The 19,150-nt window shown below is 43.2% G+C and overlaps 1 protein-coding gene across 6 annotated transcripts in view; it reads right to left on the bottom strand.

Moving 5' to 3' along the window:
* The window catches only part of SCAPER (S-phase cyclin A associated protein in the ER), a 142,287-nt gene extending 123,155 nt beyond the window's left edge, over positions 1 to 19,132 (bottom strand). For 3 of the 6 annotated variants that reach the window (XM_025154119.3, XM_040706980.2, XM_015279022.4), the window contains exons 1-5: positions 18,268 to 18,337; positions 16,903 to 16,978; positions 13,587 to 13,704; positions 6,880 to 6,950; positions 4,756 to 4,950 (exon numbers count right to left, since the gene is read on the bottom strand). In XM_025154119.3, coding sequence (XP_025009887.3) covers positions 4,756 to 4,950; positions 6,880 to 6,950; positions 13,587 to 13,704; positions 16,903 to 16,978; positions 18,268 to 18,323 — 516 coding nt within the window. In that variant the 5' untranslated portion in view covers positions 18,324 to 18,337. Of the gene's footprint in view, positions 1 to 4,755; positions 4,951 to 6,879; positions 6,951 to 13,586; positions 13,705 to 16,902; positions 16,979 to 17,335; positions 17,501 to 17,857; positions 18,338 to 18,432 lie in introns of those variants that run through there. The other 3 variants (XM_040706979.2, XM_046899223.1, XM_040706978.2) reach the window with 3 other exon arrangements.
* Positions 19,133 to 19,150: the final 18 nt, after the last annotated feature.

The raw sequence follows: 19,150 nt of genomic DNA, 5'->3' as shown, positions 1-19,150 counted from the left end.
GAACAGATTGTCATTCTGAAAGATCCCTGCTATTTCCAGCAGTGAGGCTGGATACACACACTGCGCCGTTTTCTCCACTGCTCGTTCTGGTGATTTTGACTCAGCTGCAGGAGATGACAACAGTGGAAACGTATCGTCCCTAAAGAGGCAGGAGTGCTCACAGAAGAGATGCCCTCTTGGCATTGACTGCTGCAATACAGTCACATGGGTTTACTTAGAGACACACACACACAACTCCTCCTAAATAGCTTCACTCTCAGAAACAGAACACTTCTTTTCAATACAGTGAGAAGCAGCAGCCTGTCATTCTCCTGACATATCCCAGCTGTAGAATTAGCCCTTTTCTAACAATTTGAGAATGTCTCCAAACCTATATTCCATTAAACTTCATTGATCTGGAAAACTCTGCTTTGTGAAGACGACAGAAAAAGAATTATATGTGTTCTAATCTATAAATTGCTGTCTTGGGTTCTCAGGGATAGTCAGAATCACCTTGGTTTTATCGAGTAAGAAGACATGCCATCATACAGAATATACTACAGTTCATGCTGAAATTCTCCTAACTGGAGATGTTCTTCTAGGAGTTCCAAGATAGAAGACATCTGGACAAGGCAGTACATCAGTGCCCAAAACGGTTATGGAATTGACAGAAATATACTGAATAGGTGACTCTGATAGACAAATAAACAATCAATGATAAGAATTCATGTGTAGAAAGCAAGAGATGCTGAAGAAACCTCAATTAAAAATCACTTAGATTTTGCACAGCTTTAGTTGTTCTTTAATTCCTTCGTACAGTCAGAGGAAACCAGGACACTACAACAAGAATAATGCATCCAAGCAGAATACGCCGAGGCCTCTGTTGAGGAAATAAGTTATTTCAGAAGCCCTCCTGGGATGCTTTCAGGATTTGCGTCACTACAAGGAAAGAACTGAAATCCACATGTAACAAATCATTTCTTGCTGAAAGTCAGAAGGATCTGACTCCGATTCTGTACTTCAGATATGTGCAGCTGTAACACTGAAGTGTAACCAAACCTCATATCTCCCAGAAAGTGAAACGCAGAGTTGAATGGGCTCTTACATCAGTGAAAATGCACTCACGATCCTGTTTGGATCAACCTGACTGTTGTACTGAACCATTGGAGGTTTCCTTTTCACCAAAGTTAGAAAAACCTTCAAAAAAAAAAAACGTTTTTTTTTCCTACGTTTGGCTTCAACACATCTAGAAACAGTTTTATTTCCTTGGCTGCCTCATAAGCCAATAATCAGCATGGATGTCTGTGGGCCTCAGCCCGCATGCAGAAATGGGAATTGTTAGAATTAGCATATCCTGAACTAAAAACAGCCCCCACAAGGCGTTCCCAGCAAGAGACCCTAATGAAGCAAGTTCCTCTCCCCTTCAGGGAGGCCTTCAATCAACTGTAACGATGGTAAATCACTCCCAGAGATCTCCCTGCTTGGAAGGCCTGGAATGAAGCTGGTTCTTTCACAGAACACCACCATACAATACGTCAAATCTCTTAAGAGAGATGCTTCACCCACCTCTATACAGCATCTCATGCTTTCCTTTTGGCTTTTAGAGGGAATAAACAAGGAGAATGGAGCTGTTTGCACCAAACTGCACTCAAAGTGTCTATCATCTGTAAGCATTACAAAGAGGGAAACCGCCCCTGTCAAAATCTGGTGGGAATATACCAATTAATAAGCATTAGGTAAAAAGATAAAAGCTTGTACAAGTATTAAATAATGCCAAACGGAAACCTAAAAATAAGTGAGCCCATCATTAAATCCAACCTTTTCAAAACAAAAGCAGCTGAAGTCATGAACTCATTCCAAAGAGGAGTAAAAATACACCCATTAAGTTTCAGGTAGTCTGAGAATCTTCTGGGTCCAGTTGGTGGATCGTTACTCAAACTCCATCACCAAGTGTTTTTTTATGTTGGTGTTGCTAAATATTTTATCCCCCTCTAATCCAGTTCCTGAGACACCAAAAAACCATAAAACAACTGCAGCAAAAGTTTCTCTCCTGCATTAACCAAGACTCCCCTGGCTATGGAATCTGCCTTCTTCCATCCACAAAGAATTTTAGACTCAAATCTCTTTAGGATACAGAAAGCAATGTCAAGGATGCTTGGCATAACAAGTTTTTTGGGCCTAAGCCCAGCACCCAAACCCCAAAAATACTGGGCAGTACAAAATTCACATAAACGTAAGATACACACACCAAGCTAATATATAAGAACAGCCATATTTGTTCAAGGTTACAGAGTTGTTACATCTAATCTCTATGTAGCACCACTAAAGTGACTCATGTACAGTAAGATGATCCACAAATTTGAGAATCCATTTTTTTATATATATATTTTAAGCATCTTCACTGTATCCTTATGTGGAGCATCAGAGCCATACATACCTACATGGTTTGAGAGTTCTGGCAAATCAATAGCAAAATACCACCCACAGCAGTGCCCAAAGTTGGGAGAAAAATATACACGGCCGATCTTCTTACACACATCTCCACTGTTTGTATCCTCACCACAAACCTTCGTCTGCAGTTTCAACCACAAGCAGCCACAAGAGCCCTTTCCCATTTGGGAGCATCAAACATTATCTTCAGTGACAACATAATCAATAAAATGATACCAACTCGTAAGACTACAGGAGAGCAAAAAGTACAAAATCAAAACTAACCACCTGAGTTAACACAAAGGTTTTTGGTGCCTGAATTTACCCCAGCTCATTTTTTTCCTTTTTACAAAGGTCCTCTTTTAATGTAATCTTTGTACAACTAAAGTGTTTAAGTATAACAGCATCACCCAGTTGGCCAAAGCACAGGTTTGAGGCTTCATTTCAAATGCTGACTTGTGAATTAAGTTATCCATAGGAGACATTTATCTCAGTACAAATGATTTTTCAAAATCCTTTAAAAAACCCAACAGATAAACAGTTTTACCAATCAGACCCTTACTTAACGTAGCTCCCCACGTATCTCCTACAGCAAAATTAGAACCAATATCGAGCTGGCTTGTCTGTTGATATCTCGTGTATCATTCTAAGCAACACACTTTCCTACACAGTGTAAGAGGTCAGCAAAGACAGAACTAAAAGTAAAGCCATCCCATTCCTATCCTAGCAGCTTTAGTAAAATACAGAGTGGAATTTCCTTAAAATATTCTGATACTGAATACTTCAATGCAAATATTTCTGGGGAAAAAAAGAGTATGAATGAGTTTACCTCTATTGTCCACAGAGGGAAAAAAAAGAGTAATGACTCACATTTAATAGTAATCTTTGTAAGAAAATTTCACAAACAAAAGACTGAAGCACAAATGCACATTTCACCTGCTAAAGAAAGGAACTTTTTTTTAATGCTGAAAACATTTTAGAAGTAAAAGCAACATGAATGTGCCATAAGTTTTAATGACTCACAATGCTGAACATCCTTGTTTACTCAGTTTTTGCTTTTTCCACCCATGTTCTGCAAACAAGTAACCTGATGCCCGTGAATACATACATCACTGTCAAGCATCTATGAAAATGAAGACTTTCCACTTGGGCTATAGAGTATTTCCATCTGAGAGCAGATCAAGTAGCATGATTAGAATGCTGAATGATATCTAACCCCTAAAATATGTGATAATGATACAAATATGCTACTGTTCTTTCGGGCACAGAAGTTTAAAATGGTAATCTAATTACCATGCAAGGCTGACTGATTTTCTTAAACCAAGAAATTCTTCAGAGAAGTTTCCTGAGCAGGAAGACAGCTCAGTATCAACATGGTAAATTGTGTTAGAGCAACTCACCATTTGGAAGCCCCTAGCTACTGTTCAGTTTTCCAATCTGCTTTCAATGAAATGTATTTGTACACTAATCTTAAAGTCAATTTGGCAGTGTCTGATTACAGCAGAGAGCTAGATACATATGATAAGAAAATTGTTTACTTAAATTGATACATATAATTTTCTATATAGTGATTAGATAATCAGTTCCAGAACGCGTTGAGTTCTCAGCTATATCTAACAAGAATACTGAAAAAAAATGCATCTTTCACTTTTCTTTGAAAATGTATTGTTCTGGCTTCTCTTAGTGCTTGAAATTAACTCCATTTCTGAGGAGTAAATTACTTTTGTTTAAAGGACAATGGTTTTTCTGTGGCTCTACTGAAGGAAAAAAATAATCATAGCTTGGGCATCATAGTTTTACATCTTATTACAAATACAGCTTATCTGAAATTAGGGAAAACAGTCCCAACCAGTCATTGTTTATGCTTTACTATCCACCACTCTCTTATCACCACAGAGAATCAGAAGAGTGATAACTAATTACCAAAAAAGTGAGTAATGTGTAATTTTGGCATTTAACAATGAGCCAAAGGATGGGAAGAGGCTGAATCACAACAGTGCCACCTACAGTAAGGAACGTGATAGGGAAAAAAAAAACCAATTGAAATTGAAAATTAATTTAAATTAGAACTTAATAGAAAAGATCTAACGACATTATAAAAAAAAAAAATCACTTACAGTCTTCCAAATTAGTCACAACCTAAAATGCTTTTATCTTGTTCACTGTGAATAAACACGCCACCAGGTTTCCTATCCACTAACCTCCGCTAAACACAAAGGCACGAAAGCACAAACACACTTCTGAGGCTCTAACTCCTTCTTTGCTACCTGCATTCTTTTTTGTACAGAGCAAAAAGAGCGCTAAGAATCACATGGCAGCAAGCAGAACAAACTGCTGAGAGCTTACCTTGCATTCCACCACGCTCTGATCCGATTCACATGTGACGTAGATTTCATCAACTGCCCGTCTCAGGTTGTCAAAAAGGAACGCCCAGTACCGAGCTCGCAGATCAACTTTTCGAGGCTGCCGTGCTTTGGTTGGGCTTTTGTCAAAGGTTTTATCTCCTGCTGCTGCTGTTAATTTACAATCTAGGGAAGCGTTCTAAAGAAGAGACGTAAAGGAAAACAACAAAGAGAAGCACAGTAAGGGGTTGTGCTTCTGTGCAATACATTTTTTCGCCCAATACATTTAAACATTTGTAAGCAAGGAGTTTCTCATTGAAGACTTAAGGCATTCCACTAATTGCAGTTTTTAAAGCGTGCTTTCTTACCTTAAACAAATGCAACCAATACGCAGAACCAATTTCTGATTCTTTGACAATTATAACTCAACATTTACTTTGCACAGCGCATGATAAAAGAATCTCTTCTACTTCAGAAGACCATTTCCACTCACCATTTGGTTAACACTACAAGCTCAGTTCAACCCAGCATAAGTGCTGAGCTGTTGAATCAAGTTGCTCCTCCTGATGCCAAATCTGAAGTTGTTCTCGTGCTGCTCTAGCTTGTAATGAACAGCTTTCACTGCAACAAATCTGCCGTCTGATTCTCAGTGCTAATATACACACTAATTGCTTTAGTGCTACTTTGCTGCACAGATACAGAGGACTGCCAACATGCTAAACGCGATGAAAACAGAGGAAAACATCCAACTGCCTGCATGAATGCTGGCACAGAGAGAAATCACAAATACCTTCTTGGAGGTACATTATGTTTTTGTCAACCTTGTGTGTGTTGAGGTCAGCACTCGACAGATATAAACCTACCTATATGTACACTCTCCTGTCTGAGGATTGAGGAATCTCTCCTCTTAACTCTCCCTGTAGTTAATTAGATTTCTGTGACTACCTTGATAACCACCAGTGCTGTTTTGGGTATATGAAGAAATCAGCGTGAATGACTGAAGTGATGTTAAAGCAGTTAAAACAATTTGTTTTCCAAAACACATTCAGTAACACGCCCTGGAGTTGTGAAAAGTATGAGGTATTTATGCTCAGGATGCTGAGAAAAAGATGAGGATAGGACCACACAAGTGAGTTTTCATCAGTCTATTTCCTTGAGATTAGTATCACATTTATAGGCAGAGGAAAATTAAACTCAAATTGCAGTAGAAAAAAGAAGTTGAATGTCAAAGTGCCATGATGCACATGCATTCAGCAGTCCATTTCAAACCTTCGTGAGTGTGTGGAAAGAACGTGATGTGACAATCATGGGGCCAGCTTTACTGCCCTGAATAACGTGTTCAGTTTGCCCAGAGAGATGCTGGATGCCTTGTCCCTGAAGGCACGCAAAGTCAGGCTGGGCCAGCCTCTGAGCACTTGGATTTATCCCTGTTCATTGCAGGGGAGCTGGACTAGATGGCCTTTAAGTGCCCTTTCCAACTAGAATCATTGAATTGTTTGATGATTCACTAGGAATGCTCTGTTTCTGCAATGTAGTCTCAGCACAGCAGTCCCACACAGAGTAGTCACCAAATAACAATAAAGTATTCTTCTTCCGAAAACACAGTATTTACATAATTCCAAATGACAAGAACAGACAGAACTCCAACCATGTAGCACATTACTCCCATCCAAAAGGTTCTGTGAGGCTAAATCAGCTCACAGGGCACCCCAACTACTTCAATGAAATCCTTCCCAGAACAAGTAAACCAGAGCACAGTGTTTGTAGCATCCTAGGGAGCAAGCAGAGAACACCAGGATAAGAGTGGCTGAACTACACGGTGAAATTAACATGCTTATGTTTTAAAGATGTAAGCACATTCCTATATGGCTTTACCATTGAGCTGCACTGGCCTTAAGATAACCTTAATGCCCAAAAGTCACGAATCCAGAGATTAAGAAATGACAAAAAGAGAAGCTAAGAAATACAGTCTAAGTTTTGGCATTCTTAAACTCCATTTTGAAGCCTGTATCCTTTATCAATGCAACACAGGTATACTTTTATACAGATATTCTTCAGCAAATAATGCATCAATAGTATCACAAAATATTTATACGTTGCAAATTTTAAGACAAAAATGAGTAGATACCTGCTTTGCAGCCTTGTGTTTCCCTTGAGATGCAGTCTTTGCTTTTCCACCAGCTTGCCATTTGGATTTCCCTGTGGGAGAAGCATTTTAATAAAACCATAATGCCTCTGATTAGATTCAGCATTTTAAAAATCACACATCCAATCTCGCAATGTACTGATATGAGCACAATTAATGAGTTAAAAGGTTCATAAAATTTTACATTCCCATATTTGACAGTTCAGTACGAGGACGATGCCAGAAGACACAGAAATGAAATTACAGAGAAAGTCAAAAACTGCAGGCTTCCTTCAGCACGGAAAAGGTACCTGCAAATGGGCAGTGCCACTGAAACCCAGATAGTTACAATAGATAGGTACTGAGATATCAAATATGACACTACTTTTCTATATCAACTTTAAAACATCTTCAGTGACTGCTCCATAATATCAAGTACCATTACAGAATTAAAACGAGGAATATGTTTTTCAGAATATTCAGATATGACCGATTCTGACTATGGCAAGAGTACTGCCTAGCACAGATCTATACCTAAGTGAAAGTTTCAACATTTATCTTGATGAAGCCATGCAAATAAGTGTATTAATTGCATACAGCTCTCTCACAGACCAGGGAGACGGCTCTTGAATTTCAGAACTGCTCAGTTCAGTCTTTAGCAGCACTTAAGCCAAATTCCCTAACACAGCCCAGCTGTTCTACATTGCTCTGTTATGTATAGCAGCTGTAAGCCCGCCTTAATCAAGCAGTTGTACAGCTGGCTTGCATCACTGCCTGTTGGAGGGAACAAGACCTTTAATTATAAGGCAAATTTAAAAGTATTTGCTAGATAATTCATTTTTTAAATGCTACATTAGCCAAAACAACAGGTACAAATTAATATATTGGAATCAATTTAGCAGCGCTCCAGAGAAAAGCTGATTCAGCTACTAGATGTATTAAAACCTCCTATCTACCAAAAAGCTTTAGCTGTGCATCAGTTCTATGTCACAGTCATGGCAACAGCAATATTTCAGTCACCAAGGTCTCTAAGCTAAAATCTTTTATATTCTGGAAAAAGAAGACCTCAAGTGCAGTAGTACACAGAACTTGCCCCGGGAGAAGAGATATAAACCAGCATGGGCACGTTAGAATGGGAAAAGGGCAGATAATGGGTGAGAGAAGGTTGCTACCTCTAGGTTCTATGAAACACAAAACACCAATCCACATCTCAGAGCTGGGAACTTTCTGAGCAAGTCACCTGCAAGGAGAAGAGCAGCTTGCAGGTGCTTCTACGTGAGGCAGACACAGAGGCAACACAACTCACATAAGCACTGTGTGGTGCAGAATAGTAAATACTGGGTGGTAACGACCACTGTCTGTCAACATCTTTAGTGTATGGGCCAAGAAGTTCTGCCTTTCACCAGCAGTCACATTTTCAAGCTTTTCCCATTTTCTTCCTGCTTTCTTCCCGTCATCCTTCCTGCTTCTGTCCTTCTGTACTGACGAGCAGTGACACAGGAGCACTGCTCCATGGTGATGCACATGTAGCACCACAATGCTGGCACTGCAGAGGGGCTCAGCAATGGCACACGAAGGGCACTACCTGGTGGCATTTACTGAGTTTTAAGGAAAAGAACTACAGCGACAAAAGATGACCATCCCGTAGGCTATTAAGTCGTCAGTATGAAATATAGAAAGCAGCAAAGTTTTGAAGCATTCAGGGAGCCAGTCATATTTTATGCTTGAAGTCCATTTCCTCTGTGTCTGGTAATTAGATATGAAACACGCTGGGTTTGTGATTTGTGAAGACTTCCTGTCTCAAAATGCTGAAGCATTCATATCTCCAAGAAGAAAAAGCTATTGATAAACTATTTTCGGGAGCTTTCTTCAACAATCTGAAAAAACTATCAACCAACATCCCTCACAGCGCTCTCCTCAGGTAGTTCTACTGAGGAGAGAAGTGCCACTACCAACATTATATCTGCTTCCGAAGGGCAGCAGTCACTTCTCTTCCCACTGAGGCAGTACCAACCCTTGGTTAAGCACCCTGGGCTCCATTTCCCACCAGATCTTCAGCTGAAATGATAACGTTCAATTTCATTTGTTTTCACCTCTCTGAAGGAATCTGAGGACACCACTGTGGAAGAGTTCTTTGTTGTGTTCCCCCCCCCCAGCTCTTACAGACACCATGAGAAATAGCCTCTGTCACCTCTCCTCTCCCATGTCCCTACAGAAGGCAGCCTCTGCTGCAGGCCCATCACTACCCAGCCTATTTTACTAGCTCCAGTGCTGCATTTGCCTGCCTTAGGCAACACTCCTGCACGGATGGGGGCTACTTGTAGTAACCCTGCAGTTTATGTCAAGAAAGGCAAAGATGTTTGCTCAGAGGAAGAACTAGACTGGGCTGCCACGCAGGTGAGTGAAATACAAGCTTTGTAACTTACAAGTCTTCAAGAATAGCTTTCCCTTTGTACCACGTTGTGCCAGCTACACTCAGGTCCGTGCTGCTCAGGCTTACCCATGGTGTTTTCAGTCATGACTCTTACACCTCCTCACCTGCCACAGAGAGCCAAGTTCCATCTCCTTCACACATACTGCAAAAGCCATTTATTCACCAAGCTCTTGCTAAAGGAACAGATTACTCTGCAGACTCGCTCAAGTATGCCAACGACCTTTCAAGCAATAAATTGTGTTTCCTTATGCTGAAATTCTCAATCTACTGAGTGAATTTTATGTGGCTAGAACCCAAATGACTTCAAACAAACAAGAAATACAAAGGGAACAGTTACAAACAAGATTTCCCCATTTCTGACATGCCTCAAAGTTATAAAGGAGTTTAATCCTGAAGACAGAGTATCAGACTGCTGCATTACTCCCCATTATAACACCCCCTCTCTTCCTAGCATGCAGTCAACTGTATTATTAGCCTATCCCAAAACATAGAACCTGCTGCACGTTATGATTTCTGAGGAGGAATACCATAATTGCATCAAATTGAATGTGTCATCAGTCAATGCCTCTTCTAAGTTGTTGCCGCTGTGCTTTGCTCCAGGTAGATTTTCTTATGTCACTGTTCTGCACTCACAAGCAGCATTTCAGATCTGACATAACAAGGGCACACACCACACCAAAACCTGCATCAGAACTGCTACCTATTGTTCCAGAAACTGCTCTCCTTTTTATGGTAGTATTTCTTATTGACAGGAAACGTGTATTTCCCTTAAGGAATTAGAAGGTCTGGACTGCAATTCATATCCTGATTGCTTTCTTATCGCTTCTGCATAAAATACATGAGTCTTCCAGTGGAAAAGTTAAATGGTAAGAAAAAGGGATGAAAACAGGAAAAGCAAAGATGCACAAACTGAAAAAAATGAATCCAATATTTTAAATGTAACAACTCTCTACCCCACTAATAGTGGGGAATGTCCATACGCTCACTGTTTCTGCAGAAAAAGTCTCACCATGAGTAATGGTTCCTAATATAAAGTGTTAAATCACACACCACTGCTGCCAGTGCAAAGCCTCTGAATGTTATGAGCAGAAAAAAAGGAGCACAAAGACAGAACACTGCTTCGTACAAACGGGATGCAAGATTGGCTCAGGCAACCTGAAGCTTTGGCCTGATTTACACAGCCCCTGAACAAGTACAAACTGTCCTAATTCATAATATTGCTGTATTGTTCCTTGGGGACAAAAATACATATTGAAAGATCAGCAAAAAATGAATCACGGCTCACTGACATACAAACCCTCGATGCCAAGAGGAGGGTGAAGAGATGAAGGACCTGGCCCTGCCAGACTCCCACCAGCCAGGGCTTCCTTTCCACAAGGCATTTTTCCACTGGGCAATGAGCACCAGATTCTTTGTGCAAAAAAAAATAAAAAGAACAAAAAAAATCAGCTTACTATTCACTGAGGAGGTTTTAGAAAGAACTGTTCACTGGCAAAAAGTGTTACAATTACAGTGGTGCTACTAGGCCCCAAAGAAGGAAGTGACCATAGGGTTTCAGTATCATGCATAACAACTACTTAAAGGCAACGATCTAACAAAAGACAATGATCATTTCTACATTTGTTTTTCATGCTCTGGAAGAAAACTCAATGGCAACTCTAATTCACTCATGTTCCAGGAAAATGTCATACTCAAAGCTTTGTGAAATAACATTACAAGCAAGGCAGGGCTAAAAAGGAACCAACTTGAAACAAAACTTGAACCAACCCACCAGTAGCTCAAATACACTCTGTGTTCCTTTCCCATATGCCCCTTCATTCCCCAAAAATACAATTCTTGATCTTTTCTGCTTAGATGCCAGGTACTATGAGTGCAATAATAACAGTGGATCTACCAACATACTCAAGAACATATAGGCATCTGCAAGACTACTGAATAGATAAATGCACCCTCAGGAGACAGATATAAATGAAGCTGCCAAAAGAATGCAAAACCAGCCCTCTTAAAAATCTCTGTAGTTGCAATAATCAGCAGACTAGCTGCTGTATGTTATCCCAAACTGTTCTACCGTGTGTACTCTACCAGAGCAGATCGTGGTTGTGTCTTCAACTATTACCTTTTTCTTCTCACATGCTATCTTTCTCTTTCAGCTAAAAAAAAAAAACCAACAAAAAAAACAACCTAAAACCAAAAAAAACAAACCAAAAGCACAGTACCTTACTTGCTTCCATGTGGTCAAAGGTAAGAAACCAGCCACACACTGCCTGACTGCTTTGGGCCCCATGCTACAAGCACAACACCGAGGCTTCGAGCGTGTTCAGGAAAGGGAGCTGTGAGAGGCCTGGAGCACAAGAATTACAAGGAGCAGCTCAGTGAGGTGGGTCAGTCTCGAGAAGAGAAGGCTCAGGACAGACGCTACTGCTCCATACAACTGCCTAAAGAGAGCTTGTGGTGAGGTGGGAGTCAGCCTCTTCTCCCATGTAACTAGCAATAAGAACAGAGATAATGGCCTCAAGTTGCACCAGAGGGTTCAGGTTGGACGTCAGGAAATACTTCTCCAAGAGAGTCAGGTGCTGAGACAGGCTGCCCAGGGAGGCGATGGAGTCACTGACTATAACACAACAGAAAACGCAGCAATAACAGCAGGGTAGCAAAGTCCTAGGCCACAGCAAGCAACGATACACTCAAACACAGCAGCTATAGACACAAGAAACAAAGGAAAAAAAAAAAATCTGCTTACCCTTGGAAGGCCTCAGGTACACAGGCATCTCCAACAAGATCCCCTTAACTCCACTGCCAACCCTTAAATGAGGGCTGGGAAGGGGTGGATCCTGGCTCCAGCCCTTCCAGTCACTCAGGTGACTTATATATATATTGCATACACCTGAGCTCCCCCCGGGCTGGCCCTGCCTTCCCACCAGGTGCTCAATCACTGTTTCAAGCCATGACTTGCATTTCTGCTGCACTGACCCTGCAGGTGCTCAAGAAGCATTGAGATGTTGTAGTGAGGGATGTGGCTCATTGGGAAACAATGGCGGTAGGTGGATGGTTGGACTGGATGATCTTGGAGGTCTTTTCAAACCTTGGTGATTCTATGACAACTGGCTGCTGTTTCATTTTTCCTTCTTACATGTACCTATCAAAGATTCACAGCACATCTTCTACTGCTGACCACTCAGAGCTTAAAACTCATGCTTTGGAAAGGCAATCTAACAAATTAAGACAGCTGGGACAACGCTGATATTTACTTTGGAGTCAGAACCTGAAACCAAAGCTTGTAAATGTTCAGTTATTCAGTATAAGCTTTCTATCATTCTACTTGTCATTTTTAACAGAAGAGCAGGTATGTGTTCTGAACAGAATGAGTGTTCCTTGATGAAACCTACACTTGTACAAACAGCTACGTAGGTTTTCGTGCACTTCATTCTCTCCTGTGACTTCAGACATTTCAGTTTTGAAACGAAAGAAAATTCACAGATACACCTTAGTGCATAATGCAACCCAAGAAGACAGTTCAAGCTTTGCTTCAGCTTACTTTAGAAAGAGGTGATGTTCTAACATAGCCATAACTGTTCCTAGAAACACCATCTCCACTGGCAAAAATCACAGAACAGCTGGGGTTGGAGTGAGCCTCTGGAGATGCAGTCCAATCTTTCTGCTTAAAAAAGAGTCAGTGACAGAAGGCTGCCCAGGACTACACCCAGTGAGGTTCTGAGCATCTCCACAGCTTCACTGGGGAACCCATCCCAGTGTTCAACCACCCTTACATTCAAAAAACCAGAACAGACCAAAAACTTTTAAACACTCCTGCCCAAATCTGAAAAGCAGCAGCACCTCCACAAGGACAAGTGAGCTACAAAAGCACGTGAGATGAGGTCCTCGCAAAGACAGCAGTCTGACATCTGGAACAGCTTGAGCAGTATAAAAACTGAAAGTCAAGTCCTGGCTTCTGAAGTCCGCAAGAGAGTATTACAAAAGTAACAAAACAGTTCTAAGGATTCACATTAAGAAAAGGGATACATAGGGACAGCTTTAAGATTCTTTGCAGGTGTTTAATAAAGACTGAAGTGATACTACAAGAAACTGCCAAACGTGCTTGTTTTAGAGTACAGGAAAGTGTTTTGTGGGGTGGCACTAAGACATCCCTTCCAATCTTAAACCCCAAGTTTCTATAAACAGAGAAATCCCACGACAGAAACATGACTCCATGTAAGCAGCTCCAGTGAACAAAGGGCCAGGTGCAAAACAAGTTGGGGGAAGACAGCTAAATACATACCATCATCATCCTTGTTTTCCAGTGGGACGCTCCATGCAATCAGGTTCCTTGCTGTACGTCCCTCTTCTGCCACTATCTTCCTCACTTTGTCATGGCTGTTGGAGCGCTGGAAAGAAGCCTGAAAACATGAAATGCAGGAATGGAAAATACGTATATATATATATATATATATATATATGTGTATAGTTTTGACATGTTAATTTTATCCAACATGTGGTTAAACCCAAGTGGGTTCACAGATAATATATTTTTACCAGCTGTTCAGAACAGGTATGTATTTTCACAATCAACACGGCAGGCAAAGTGATTGGCCAGTATGACACAGGAGTTTCTACCCAGTCCTCAGAACAGGTATGCCTACACCACACTTACTTTAACCTTCATTTAACTGACGGCCTGTCCAGCTAGAGCATCACATTAGACTTTAAAACGTTGTACGTTCTTTGAGTTAATTAGAACTAAGGACAAAAGCTGTGTGAGACCGAAATACACATGCCAGGTAGCTGAGAAGAACCTCAAGAATGGTCACCTCCACTGGTACAGATGTTTTTCATGAGAGTGGCATAGGGTGGTGACTATGCTGAAAAACAGTGAGAACTTCCTTTATCAAAATAGTGTTATTGTGCTCTTTGTATATATCAGAGTTTCCATGGAAATAAATAAGAGGCATTACTTTCAGCTACGTACATTTAAAAAACAAACACTTCTGTTTCACTGAGAAGACAAGAAGCTAGAAAACACATCCTGGCAACTACAGCCAGCTGTTCTTACCAGAAAGCTGCAGCTGTTCACAGACAACATGAGAAGCACTGAGGATGAAATTTTTTCACCTAGGAAATACATTTCTTTGCACTGACAAAAGATAACATCACCAGATCTTAGAAACCAAACATATGAAGAAATAGATGTATCAGCTGACAGACATCAACTGGATGAAGTCGTTCCTCTTCTAAACTGTGTGAAGTTATTCCCCGGAAAGTCATGTGAAACAAAGCAAAGTTACACTCAGTAATGCAAAGTCTGTATACAATGGTGGTGCAAAACCACTTCATCTTTAACGCTGACAAACATAACCTCAAATAAGTTACACAGATGTAAGCATTCCTCCACGCACCGATAAGCTGCTTTTCTGTAGCATCAGCCAGAAGACATATTTTTCCTCTTTTCACCCTCACCATCAAGCCTGCAACCTTTGTGCCGTGCTATTAGCACATCTTCAGAGAGAAAATACACTAAAAACGGGTACAGCAGAGGAGTGGCTGTAATTCCTCAGGGTGGTAGGAAACGCAGTAGGAACAAAAAGCTGTGATTACTTGCATGCTTGTACCACAACAATGAACCTAAGCTTCTCTCATTTGGGTGTCCTCAAGTGCTTGTTTCAAAGCCACAGTGTGCCATCTAGTGCTCCACTGACCACCTGGAGACCATACCATGCAATACACTGAGAGCAAACAACCAAACCATAGCAGAACTATGGAATAGAGCTGTCTAAAAACACGATTATTTAAAAACAAAACCAAAACACCCAAGTCATGTAGTTTGATACAGAGAAATCAACAGGGTCTATACTAAAACGGTTTTAGTCTATTCTTATTCAATATCATCACTTATTCTCTTTAGAAAATTTTAGTAACCGTCCGTTGCTGTTGAATAATGTTTGTTTGGGATTTTTCTCCCCTTGTTGCATAACAATAACGCTTCCATCCTGGACCTAAGAGTTAAAGACTCACAAACCTCACATAACTGTTTTAAAATCAACTTAAACTACTGCATAAACCAGTGATGCAAATACTTACGGAACCTTCACAACTGAGTTAAATGGCTTTGATTTATCTGAACTACCTCTGAAATGTGGCTGCATTTTGCATTCATGCATCCTCAAACCGTAGCAACCTTATGTAGAAGCAGATCTCACCTATTGCAACTTGCTGCCAAAAAGGGATAAATAGACAGATCTTTGCTCGTTTAATGGATTTCAATCCAGACAACATTCACTGCACAATCCATGCCACACTGAACCACAGCTTTCCTACAACATAAGCCTGCTCATTCCTGCCATACACAGAGGACTTTGAAAACCCATTTGAATCTTTTTCCTGTTTTTTTTATGCTGGTATTCCACTTCATTTCATCCTCCATCGGCCCTCTCATTTTCCAAGCTGACCACCTGTACCCCTTTAGTCTTCTTTCTCAGATTGTCCACATTGCAGATTACACATTTGCTGAATCTGAGCGTTGAGGGTTTTCTCTTCAAGACTGTCTCCAACTGGTTTGTATCTTCCTTTGAAATACAGTGCCCAAAGCAGATACAAACACTTCAATGAAGTCGTTCTCCATGCTAAATAAGATTATTTGTATCTGATGCTAATCCCATTTAAACATCTCAAAATGACGAATGGGTTTTATTTCTCTGCAATATGTTATCTGTTCATTACTCACGATATAATCACAACAGGTATGTCATAACATCACAGAGAAATTAGCACTCTTTACATAGGCACAGATCAGCAGGCTTCCGCAGGCCTAATCCAATCCACACGTCTGCACCCAAAAGCAGAGCCAGCTCCTTCTAACACATACCCAGGATTTCTCGTGTTGCACCCAGGTCCCTCTGTAATACCACGGTTGTTCTTTACCCTTACTCCTGCAGACTAAAACAATCCTGCAGTAAGATACACTGGGACAATTTCCAAACAAAAGTTGGGAACTTCGGAACTTGTAATTTTGTTTTAACTGAAACAGAATTTGGTCTGAACAGCATTTTTCCCTTAAAAGTTCTACTGAAAATAAACCATTCATGATTGCAATACTCTTCACTGTACAGCAGTCCTTCAAGGCAGGTATCAAAACCCACCATTTCACAGTACAAAGGTTTTTGTATCTCTTCTGCTTCACGTCTTTCTGCCCCACTGCTCACATCACAGCCCATGACTAACAAGCTCACATGTATGGGGCAAGTGGGAGAGGGGGGACAGTATGCCACGAAAATCAGCACTGAGTCCTGATTTTGGAACACTCCAGGAGTGCCAGAGGACTCGAGTATATGTTTTAACAGGATCCATCTCTTTATTCCATTTACAGTGCAAAATACTCACGGGATGTGTAAAGAAGTAGCAAGGGGAAAGCAGAAGTTATCTCAGCATTTTCAAGAATTCACATAATGGGGTTGATAAGTTAAACTGACTCAGTTTCTAGAACCAGTAACTTCAGAGAAGGTACAAATGATTGGACTCATTAATGAATCCCAGTGCAAAAACGTATTTTTCTTGCAGCAGGAAAAACCTCAGTACAGCGTTACAGTATCTGAACAACTTACCATCACGTTATAGCCTTCTTCTGCATCAGCAGGCTCACTGATTGCATTTTTGGAGGACCCCATTGAGCTTTCATACCTGTGCCAAAACAAACACAGTTAGTTTAGCTTCCCAGCAACATTTATGTCAAGGGCATCTAATGAACATGGTAATGCTTTCAGAGGGCAGTTTTATTTGTAAAGCGTTTGCATGTCTCCATACTAAAAGCACCTTGAGAAGAAAAACAAAAGAAGCTGACCCTATAGGAAAAAAAACCAACCTAAGAGTGGAAGAGACCCTTAAAGGCCATCGGTGCAACCCCTGCAATACACAGGGACACCCACAGCACATCAGAGCCCCCAGCCTGACCGTGGTGTCTGCAGGGATGGGGCACCACCACTTCTCTGGGCAACCTGTGCCAGCACCTCACTGCCCCTAGGGTACAAAACTTCTTACATCCAACCTAAATCTTGTAGTTTGAATCCACTTCCCCTTGTGCTGTCACAATAGATCCTGCTGAAGTGCCTGTATCCTTCCTTCTTACAGCCCCTTTAGGCACCGAAGGCTGCTCCCAGCTCTCCCCACAGCCTTCTCCCCTCAGTGCTGCACAGCCCAGCTCTCAGCCTGTCCTCACAGGGAGCTGCTCCAACGATGAGTGCACAACGAGCAAAGTTCACCCAAAGGAGCGTGTTTTGTCCTGTATTAAAGTAGTAAACAGTACAAAGCATGCTGCTGTAGAACAGGGGGAGGCACCGAGAGCAATGTTTCTTGGGACAGTACCGAGCAAATTCCTCACAGGCTAAAACAAATCTGAGGTGCTGAAGATCTCTGTGGGACAATTAGTTAGGTCATAAAAAACGAGTATCAGTTCCTGCAGAAGACAGCTGTGATAAAATACGTGTTTTTCATCAAGTACTTGCACCCGCGGCCAAAAGTGGAGAAGGACGTGGGATTAAATATTTATAGGTTCATCAAAACCTTCCAGCATTATTGCAGCCACGCAGAAGTGAAATGAAGTGCGCGGTTTCAGGGCGGGAACGGACGGCAGCCCTCAGAGCCGCCTCCCACACAGCTGGGCGCGCAACGCTGCGGAGCGGGCGGCGGCGCGGAGCCCCACAGCCCGGGCAGAGAGCGGCACGGGCTGGCTGACACCCGGCACGGGCTTCCCGGTTGCCACTGGCAACCCAGCTCCCGGCCCGGCCCCGCGCTGCGCAGCACACGGCCGCCGGGGAAGGCCGCGGGCCCCGCTTGGCGGCTAGGAGCGGCGCCCGGGGCCCGGCGCCGCGGGGCGTGAGGGGAGGGCTGGCCCGCCGCCATCTTGCCCCGCCGCCGCGCCCCACACCGCCCCCCGCCGCCGCGCCCCTCCCCCGCGCCGAGGGGGCACTCACGCTCTCCGTCGCACCGCTCCGTCCCGCCCGCGCGCGTCCCGCCGCGGTGATGTCATCGCATCCCGCCGCCAGCGCCCGTCCGCCCGCCGCCGCACGCCGCGCCTGCCCCCCCGTAGCCGGCGGCCGCGCATGCGCCGCCCGCACCGGTGAAGGCATTGCCCTCACCTTGCCCACCCGCGGCGCTCTCCAGCCGCCGCCCGAGCACCTGCCGCGCCGCCTGCCGCCGGGGGGCGCTGCGGAGCCCTGAGGCGCGTTCCGGAGCGCGGCGCCCCGTTCGTTGTGGGGAAAGCTCGGGCGGGCCGCGCCGTGCTGCCTCAGAGGGAGAGCGGGGCACGGAGCGCTCCTCTTCCTTCAGCCACTAACGGCTGCGCTGCGCGCAGGGGTAGAAAAATACGTCTGTCGTGTCTGCAGAGCCTGGAATGCTGCAGGACGATCCGCGCAGGGAGCCGTGACAGAAACGCGCTCTTCTCCCGGGGAGAAGCGTCAAACCCAACGAAAGCCTCAGGCAAACCCCAGTTAACCACTGTCAGTGATAAATGGACCTCCGAGGGCCCAATGCCGGGCACGTTTTCAGCTCTGATGAGCGGCAGACGGGGCCCCGCTCGCTTTGCAGCCCCTTTTCCACTCGGCGTGCCGTACAGCCGTACCGCCGCACCCCGCTCGTTCTCACAGCGCTACCCGCGCTCCGCAGCGCCGGTTGGGATCGCCGTCCCGCACGGGAGAGCTCTGCTCCGTTCTGACGGAGCCGTCACGCCGCAGATGTACCGCGGCGCACCATTTCGGTCCCGGACGTTCGGAACTCCCCGCCGTCTGAAGCGGAGCCCCGGGCGGGACGCCACCCCCAGCACGGCACAACGGGAGCGCTGGGCACGAGGGGGAGCAC

This window comes from Gallus gallus, chromosome 10, assembly GCF_016699485.2.
Source record: "Gallus gallus isolate bGalGal1 chromosome 10, bGalGal1.mat.broiler.GRCg7b, whole genome shotgun sequence".
NCBI classification, from domain to species: Eukaryota; Metazoa; Chordata; class Aves; order Galliformes; family Phasianidae; genus Gallus; species Gallus gallus.
Note: the sequence above shows the minus strand (reverse complement) of the source record. Positions and strands in the feature narration are given on the sequence as shown.